Source organism: Austrofundulus limnaeus, unplaced genomic scaffold (assembly GCF_001266775.1).
Source record: "Austrofundulus limnaeus strain Quisiro unplaced genomic scaffold, Austrofundulus_limnaeus-1.0 Scaffold152, whole genome shotgun sequence".
In the NCBI taxonomy this organism is placed as follows: Eukaryota; Metazoa; Chordata; class Actinopteri; order Cyprinodontiformes; family Rivulidae; genus Austrofundulus; species Austrofundulus limnaeus.
The window spans coordinates 229,989-239,799 of NW_013952554.1; the positions used below are offsets into that span (position 1 = coordinate 229,989).

The 9,811-nt window shown below is 41.1% G+C and overlaps 1 protein-coding gene across 1 annotated transcript in view; it reads left to right on the plus strand.

The window, feature by feature from the left end:
• LOC106523308 (coiled-coil domain-containing protein 148) overlaps positions 1-9,811 on the plus strand; it is a gene marked incomplete at its 5' end in the record, with an annotated part of 30,490 nt that overhangs the window by 3,008 nt on the left and 17,671 nt on the right. Inside the window, 6 exon segments of the mRNA XM_014016685.1 lie at positions 1,154-1,257; positions 3,644-3,735; positions 3,828-3,973; positions 7,543-7,638; positions 8,278-8,450; positions 8,798-8,936. Coding sequence (XP_013872139.1) covers positions 1,154-1,257; positions 3,644-3,735; positions 3,828-3,973; positions 7,543-7,638; positions 8,278-8,450; positions 8,798-8,936 — 750 coding nt within the window.

A 9,811-nucleotide genomic window follows, 5' to 3' on the forward strand; every position in this document is an offset into this window, starting at 1 on the left:
GTGTGTGTGTGTGTGTGTGTGTGTGTGTGTGTGTGTGTGTGTGTGTGTGTGTGTGTGTGTTAAAACATGCCGAATCAGCCACCAAGCAGGAATTTTTCTAACTTTTCATACTTTTGTTATTACGCAAACAATCAAAAAGAGTCATCGAGTCAGTTTCAGAGGGTTATATTTTTAATGGTTAAAGAGGAGACAGGTATTTGTATCTTTGCATATCTTTTTACATGTTCAGAATGTGTAACAATTATTTAAATTAAAACAAAGCAAACACAATGTTTTTAATAGGATCCTACCACATTTTAATAAAACACACTGAGAAAAAAGCACATCCACGTAGTTCAATAAAAAAATAATTAAAAAAACATTCACCTTTGTTCTTTTGAAAAAGCAACCATCACATTTTAAAATATGATAGTGATGAGTTTATGTTTTGAAGCCTGTCCTCTTCTAAATTTATATTTATAAAAAATACCCCTCTTGATGGTGTCCTTGCTGTCGCATGCACAGTCAGAGCATGAGTTAATTAGGATCCAAACTTGTTTGAATGTTTCAAATAGGATGTACTTGTGTAAAAGTTCTTGTATGTGAGTTTTTTTTCTTTGCACAATTATCTGACTCACTGGCCTGTGCAAAAAAAAACAAACAAAAAAAAAAAAAACACGGTAATAGAGCAAGGAATATCTGCCCTGTGAGTGCTTTGAAGGAGCCACACGATGAAAACTCTAAACAAATGAGACAAGATTAGCACTGTTGCTTCCCTCTTGCTCTCCTAATAGCGTGCCTTGTGTGTCTCACGCATGCATCTGCTTGATTATTTTAATTTATCACTCTTTATTTGGCTGTTTCACTTAAATTAACTCAGTTTATCAAACACAGTTATGCAAATCAAAACTATAAATGTCACTAGAAAAAACTTGTCCAAGATCACAGAAGTAAAAAATAAAAAAATTGTTTACGTGTAAAAAAGCCACTTAATCTAGATGTTACGATCAATTCTGCTTTAATAGTTGCAATTATTTTCTAAAATCACAAAGACGAATTAAAGCACCACAGACGAAGTCTTATTCAACTAAAAGGAAGCAGACCCGATTCTCTCCATGCTTTTAAGCGCAGGGAAACGGTTTACTCTTTCTATGAAACAAATTTTGTTTTATAGGTTCAGGAGATTCGCTGTGCAGCCAAGGCAACCACGGAGAGCTCCTTATTACGACAACACAGACAGGTGTGGAGCAGAGAACGCCCCAGGCTGCAAAAGGCTGAGTAAGTGCACCCCCCCACCACCACCACCCATTACTGCCTGCCATTATCTGCTGCAGTTTTCTAAATCAGCTTATACACAAAGCAGCTATTCCACTTAAAGCTTTTTTGCACCCAGACAGAAGTCTTTAGAGATAAAAAAAAAAGAGTGTAAAAAGTATGTTAAAGAAGAAAATGTAATAGGGGAGTTAAAGGGAGGGAAGGTGATTTTCCGATAGGGAGGTAATGCTTGTGTGAGGACTCAGTCTGTCCCTCTGTGTTTTGAGGCAGAAGTGTGGGACTGGGGCCCAGGACTGTCATGCTTTGTGAAGTGAGAAGGGCAACTCTGGCTCTGGGGTGCAGCTTGTTTGGCTGCTGTGATGATGACTGTGTCTGAGCCACACAAGGTTAATGATGTACACAACCAGGGGCCTCAGTAATGAGCCGAGTCATGAAGATGTAACACTGCTTGCGTCTGTCCACACACGTATCTAGTTAGAGAAACTTGGGATTCAAACGCCACCTGGGAGAATCGGTGAGCGTATCCCCATGGTTACCGCTGCTTCTTTTTTTATTTTCACAGTCTTGGCAATGTTTTGGCCAGGTAATAAAAAGCCAACAATTACAGGTAACTTCCACTGCAGGTCATTTTATTATGATTCTCTTTGCGCAGATGATGGTAAACTTTTCAGAAAGTCTATCTCATAGATACTCTGTGCATAACAATAACTATTTTAACCTATAATTCTTATTACTTTTTCTTTAAAATATTTTGAAGACAAATAAAGAAATCGCCATCTCCATTTTCTGCCATTTATCTGTAGTCAGGCTGTGGAGGCAACAGGTCCAGAAAAGAAAAACAGACATCCATCTCCTCAGAGACACTTTCCAGGCCAGAGAGGATACATGTAATCCCTCCAGTGAGTCCCGGGTCTTCCCCGGGGCCTCCTACCAGTGGGAATTGCCTGTAATACGTCTAAAGTGAGGCGTCCAGGAGGCATCCTAATCAGGTGCCCGAACCACCTAAACTGACTCCTTTCGATGCAGAGGAGCAGCGGCTCTACTCTGAGCTCCACCCAAATGATGGAGCTCCTCTCCTATCTCTAAGGCTGAGCCCGGCCACCCTACGAAGGAAGCTTATTTCAGCCGCTTGTATCCGGGATCTTGTTCTTTCGGTCGTGATCCACGCCTCATGACCATAGGTGAGGGTTGGCACGTAGACAGACCAGTAAACCGAGAGCTTTGTCTTACGACTCAGCTCTTTCTTCACCACGACGGACTGAAGCAACGCCCTCATTACTGAGGACGAGGCCCCAATTCGTCAATCCATCTCCGGCTCCATCCTACCATCACTCGTGAACAAGACACCCAGATACTTAAATTTCTCCACTTGAGGCAGAGACTCCTGCAACCAGGAGAGAGCATTTCATTATTTCCTGGTCAAGAACCATGGCCTCAGATGTAGAGGAACTCTCATCCATTCGCTTCACACTTGGCTGCGAACCGCCCCAGTGCACGCTGAACGTCTTGGCCTGTAATTTGGTATGCCTGTATGTCTGTGTGTCTCTATAGTGTATTTTAATATGTGATGTTGGAAATCTGTGTTTTTTTTTTAGTTCTGCAGAACAGGAACCTGCTGTAAAACAGCAGCTATGCTGAGCCGGGCCTGATTTATTTAAATCTTTTCCTGTTTTAAAAATCAAATCATATCAAGACACCAACAAAACCAAATCATCCACATAAAGCAGAGATGAAACTCTGTGGTTCCCAAACCAGACATCCTCCTCTCTGTGCCTTGAGATCCTGTCCATAAAGACTACAAACAGGACTGGAGACAAGGGACAGCCCTGGCGAAGCCTAACCCACACTGAGAACGAGCTTGACTTTGTGCAAAGAATGTGAACACAGCTCCTGCTTTGGTTATACAGGGACAAGAAAAACTCAACTAATGCTGGGCCTTTTAATCGTCAGATGAATTTTACCTTCTATTGTTGCCAGTTTTAATGCAGATCCAGATTGGTGGATAAAACACGATCCATAAATTGTCATGTACTTTAAAATGTACCAAGAGTTTTTATGTTCATTTTAAATCCATATCAGTGTTTAATTTAAAATGGGTATATTTCTTTGGTTTGAATGCATTTGTCCTTTATTAAACTAAAAAAAGGCAGTCATTTTGCTAAAAACTTGCCTATTTTTTGTTACTGTTGTCTGGTTTGCTCACAGCGTTACCTTTTGACATTTTGTTTTGTTTAAAATGAGGCATATAAGTTAAGGGACTTATCATGTTTTAGCTTTTAGCATTAAACTGTGCATAAACCAAAATACCCCCTGCTTATTAATATTTAAACTGAGTTTCAGTAATGTCCTGTTTTTGCAAACTACCTTATGTATTGCTCTCATTGCACAGAGAGCAAGCTGAGGATGGATTCCACCATTTCCTAGAGCAGGTCAGGCCTATTGGCATAACAGACACGGCCATCTTCTCACTTCAAGAATATGGTAAACAGCGACAGCATTAAAATTTTCACTCCTAAACATTACTGTTTACATTTACTGTATTAATACACTGTGTGTTTTATATTGTTGTTTAGAGCTGTCTCTGAAGAATGAACAGGAAGCATTCAGAAGAGCCACTGTTGATCCAGTTTATCATCTCAGAGATGACCTGCGCTTCAGACTGAGCAACATGCAACTCAGCAGCAAACTTTCATCAAACTGTGACCAAGTAACACAGCAGGTATATGTGTGTGCTGAAATCAAGGCATGGCTGAATGTTTACAGTTGGATTTACAATGCATTTGTCCTCAAAAGTTGTTGTTTCACTAAAAACTACCAGATTGGCAACATTTCTAAATGTGTGATTGGTTTGCGACCATCGATTTAGCAGACGCCTATTTTCACATAGCGATTCACCCGGAGCACAGAAAATATCTCAGGTTCGCCTTTGAGGGTGTAGCCTATGAGTATCTGGTGCTACCGTTCGGTTTATCGCTAGCTCCTCGCACCTTTTCAAAGTGCGTAGGAGCTGCTTTGACTCCCCTCAAGGAAAGTGGGGTCCGTCTGTTAGCATATTTAGACGACTGGGCTCTGATCGCAAGCTCCAAGGAGCAAACATTAGATCAGCTGTCTCAGGTTCTGTCACACATTCAGGCTTTAGGGATTTTAGTAAACACCCAGAAAAGTCTATTAACACCAAGTCAGCAGCTTTCGTTCCTCGGACTAGAAATCTGCTCCTTGTCAAGCAGGGCTCGCCTCTCAGAAAACAGAGCAGCCATTTTTCACCGCTGCTTAGCTCAGTTTCAACTGGAACGCAAACTGAGCTTCAAAACGGTACTACAGTTACTGGGAATGGTGGCTTCCATGATTTCAGTAGTACCACTCGGGCTGTTAAAAATGCGCCGTTTTCAGCATTGGTCTCAGTCCCACAGGCTGTGTCCGTCTCGACACAGACGCCTCCCTGAAAGGTTGGGGAGCCCTGTGCAATGGCGTGGCGGTGAGGGGAACCTGGACTCCACAACAGTCCAGGCTCCACATAAACTGCCTAGAATTGTTAGCAGTCCTGTTAGCACTGAAACATTTTTGTCCAGTTCTGGAGAACCATCATCTTCTAATCAGAATGGACAACACAGCAGTGGTCTCTTATATAAACAGACGAGGAGGGACTCGGTCCCTTCCCCTGCTGAACCTGTCTCACACTCAGTGTTCATTTTCTGTCTATCACAGTCATTCATGTTCCGGGGAGACTGAACCTAGGTCCAGACATTCTCTCCAGGGGCGGACCTCTAGCAAAGGAGTGGAGGCTGCATCCCACTGTGGTGGCCCAGATTTGGGTTTTGTTTGGCAAAGCGACAGTAGATCTGTTTGCTTCCAGATCAAACACACACTGTCCTCTGTTCTTTTCCATGACAGAGCAGAGCGCTCCTCTGGGAGTGGACGCCCTAGCTCATCCTTGGCCCGATGTACTTCTGTATGCGTTTCCCCCAGTGGAAATGATACCACTTGTACTAGAGAGGGTGCACGGACAGAGCCTGTCTTTGATCCTAGTGGCACCCCGCTGGCCAGCGAAGTCTTGGTACGCCGAGATAATCAGCTTGCTAGCAGCTCAACCCTGGCAACTTTCGGTTCAACGAGATCTCCTCTCTCAGGCAGAGGGGGAGATTTTTCACCCACACCCAGAACTATGAAAGCTGCATGCTTACCTGCTGAAAGGTCCAGCTTATTAGCTAAAGGCCTTTCTCCAGCAGTAATAGCAACTATCCAAAACGCAAGAGGATTATATTTCTACAAGTGGCAAGCTTTTGAGTGATGATGTAAGAACGGGCACCTGGACCCTTTTCAGTGCACAATAGGAGATGTTTTAACATTTCTTCAGGAGCTACTGGATAAAGGGCTCTCCTTCTCCACAATTAAAGTCTACTTAGCAGCCATTTCTGCCTGCCATGTAGGTTTTGATGGGGTCACACCTGGTGCTCATCCTTTAGCCGTGCGTTTTCTGAAAGGAGTTCATAAGCTACGGCCTGCTATTAAACCCAGTATTCCCTCTTGGGACCTCACTGTGGTTCTTGAGGCTCTCTGTGACCCTCCATTTGAGCCTCTAGAGTCTGTAGAGTTGAAGTTTCTTTCAAATAAAGTTGCTTTGCTTCTGGCTTTAGCTACAGCTTAACGGGTCGGAGACCTCCACGCTCTGTCATTGAACCCCTCCTGTATCCAGTTTTCTACTAATGACTCTAAAATGGTTTTGCACCCTAACTTTGCGTATCTTCCTAAGGTGATACCTTCTAGTTAAAGCTCTGTGTCTGTAGAGCTTTCCAGCTTTCACCCCCCCCCCCACCTCCTTTTGCATCTGAGGAGCAAAAGAGGCTGCATCTTCTGTGCCCCGTACGTGCTCTACGCACTTACATCGGCCGCACACAGGATGTAAGGTCATGTGATCAGCTGTTTGTGGCTGTTGCTAACCCACACAGAGTTAACGCTCTTTCTAGACAAAGACTCTCTCACTGGATTGTAGAGGCCATCTTGCTAGCATATAGTAGCAAAAGACCTTCCAATCCCTCTTGGAGTTAAAGCTCACTCCACCAGGGGTGTAGCGACATCTTGGGCCATTTTTAAAGGGGTACCTGTGAGTGACATTTGTGCCGCTGCCAGCTGGGCCTCACCAAACACTTTTGCACGATTTTACAGACTGGATGTAACAGCATCTTCGGTGGCTCATTGTGTACTTTCTGCCGGGTCCAAAGCTCTGCATTAGTACAGTACTTACTCAGGCACACTACTTAACTCAGGTCTGATAATGCTCTGCGGGGCCCTTTGACAAGTCCCATATACAACTGTGTGTTGTACTGAGTGAAATGACTGAAAAGGAANRYAAGGTTATGAATATAACCACGGTTCCTTGAAGGAATGGAACGAAGTGCAACACCTTGTTGGCCCCGCATCACAAAACGCTCGGTGAAGGGTGGTATCTAACTGAGTAATGACGCTGGTGACTCTGAACTTATGGGGTGAAGGCGGAGCCTKTCACCCGACGTTCAACGTCACCGCTCTAAAGACGTGATTAGAGGTGGCTTCAGCCAGGCGCGCGAGGGCGCGCGTGTCCCATATACAACTGTGTGTTGTACTTTGTTCCATTCCTTCAAGGAACCGTGGTTATATTCATAACCTTACGTTTCCCTTTAACTCAGAAGCTTTTTGCAGGCTCTAGAGTTGAATGGTGGGATTAAGGAGTTAGCCGAGGTCTTTAAAGACGGACCATACTGTGTCTTAACCGTCTGCCAGACACTTTGTCAGCTTTGTGTAGCTCACTCCGTCTCGTTTCTTTCCCATGCCTTCCATGTCTCTCGTTATCTTGTCTCGACTGCTCACACACTAAACTAGCCACCCTGCTTATTAGTATTTTTTCACATCTTTTCTTCTTTCATCTGTTTTTCTCCCTACATTTCTTCAGAGAGGTTGCTATGTAATTATGCTGCCATATCGGGGTATTTCAAACAAAAGCCAAAAAGTTAAACAAATCTAAGATGCCATAAAAATGAGTGATACTTTACAAAAGGCAATCAGCTGGTCTGGTAAGTTTACCTCATGCTGTGTGTCTGGGTATGAAACACACTTTGAATGGCTGAAACTCTAATAACTGCCCTGTTTAATTAAATATAATGGTCAAGGTCGCTTAGAAACCTCACAGTTGTTCACGTTCATTCTTCCTTGATGCAGTTCCATTGCTGCTTATGTGGGTAACCTGTACCTGCATATGACAAACAAACTCATTTCCTTTTTTTTTTTTTGCTGGTTTTATCCTTGCATTTCCAGATAAACTTTGTGAAAGAGCAGCAAGATGACATACTTGCAAAGCTTCATGCAGAGTACCTGGAAGTGGAGAAGGAGGTCATGGCCATCGGTTTAGAGGTACTTTTGTCTCTTCTAGATAAAATATATTAAATTCTTCAACATATTACCATTTTCAGACTGAGTTTAGGTACTGTTATTGAGCTTGGGGACTATCCAATGCAATGTGTTACCAACACGCAAAACTATTGAACTAAAGGTTTGGTCATGTGTTTGTGTCAGTCTTTGATCTAATTCTCTCTCTGTATTTCTCTATAAATCAAACAGCATCATCTTTGATCATCATTTCACTTTTGTTTTAATTAAATCAAACTTTATAAAGAAAGATTGATGAAGCTTGAGCTATTTTTGACTTTATCAGTTTCACCTTTATTGCATACTGCTTCATATTTGCATAAAAATATTATTACTGTATCTTTTTCTTTATTCTGTGCAGGCTTTTCTTAGAGGAATTTTCCACTGATATGCCTAAAAACACAAAAGACGGTCATTTTTCTATACGTACTCCTGTTCCTCCAAACAAACCTTTAGTTATTGTGTCCTAACCAAATATGTTCAATCTGAGTCTATTCCTGTTTTGTACAGATATTTTAGCTTAATTATATTTACTTTTCTTCTGAAAACAATGTAACGTATTAAACTGTTCAAACAAGTAAGCATTGCAGCTGAACTGAATACCTCTTTGGTTGTGCTTTTTAGAAATATCTCATTAGTGCTTCGGAGAACTCAGAAAGCATTCCCAAAGAGGTTTTGAATGCAGACTGCCCTTACCCAGAACTGAAGGACTCTCTGATCCAGGCCTTTCAGTCCCTCTCAGAAAGGTACCAAAGAGGACTTCAGAGTCTGCAGGAGCAACTTCAGAAAACTGACAGGTATTTAAAGTCCACTTCTGTTTAAAACTTTAAGCTCTTACACCTTGAATTGTTTCCTTGATTACTATATAAAAAGAGGATAAAATATTACACCGAAAGCAGAATTCAGGTTTGACTGAACAGAACAAAATGAAATAAACTGCCACAGTTAGTTCATTCCTGAGCAAACTGTTTATTAAGATGATTTCTCGCCAGGAGGCTGATTATGTAAAGTTCATTTATATTATTTTCCACAAGGCAGCTATTTTAGGGCCATTTATGCACTGTAGTTATGCTGCAGTTGCTTTTATTTTATTTTATTTTTACATTTTTCTGTCTTGTGTATTTCTATGTTGAATTTCTTGAAGGTTCTGTGGCTGGTGTCCAGAAGACCATGAACATTTCCAGTTCACAGTGTCCATGTACACTCACGACACACCCAACCACAGAGCGCTCTGCACGGACATGCTGCTGAGACGGTTCCCTGAGAGGACGAGACTGGAACTGGTCAGTAAGATCACTCAATAATCAATACTCAGTTATTGGTAGTTTTTAAAAAAAATTTAAAGAGACATTTTTTATTTTATTGAATAAAAGTGACGCCGCAGAGTGCACACACATTTCTGCACACATGTCGAGCCATTTCCAAAACATTGTGCATTTGTTTCAATCAATGCTTTTGGTCAGTATTTTTTGTATTTGTCCTGATTTTATGAATTTATTAGATTTTTTAAATAATATATTTACTAAGAATTTGGGCAAAGTATTACATAAAATAATTGGTCCTCATTTATTCAGCAAAGATTGGTTGAGAGCATTGTTCTRTATTAGATTCCTGTTAGCAATCACATAAATATAGGTTTCCATTAAAGGTGCCTATTGTGTCCTTATTTTTATTTGCTAAAATAAAACTGTGTTTCTAGATTTTTTTTTTCAAAGCTGAATTTCTAAAGATTTAGAGTATCATTTTGTAAATTTTACCTTTTGTAAGTTTAAGCCATGTTAGTTTTGCTCATTCTTACATCCACATTATTTGTGACCCATCATATTGAAATGAGGATTAAGTCAAATTTGGTCAAAATGACCTCATCACATTTTCAGATTCTTGGCTTTAAAAGCTACATTTTGATTCCTGGATCATTCTGATATCTTAAACGGAACCAGAGATATGACGTAATTTATCTTGTTGGTTACGATAATACATTAATATTTGGTCTGAATCCTAATTTTATGTCATTTTTATGAGGATTTTTAAACTTTCATTATGAAGAGGATATCTCAAATAGTTTTTGAAAATTGACATTTCCTAGCTGGGAAGAAACAAAAACTTTGCTAGCTCACAAAGAAAATCTCAAAATTTAAAGACGTTCTTCCTCAAAATC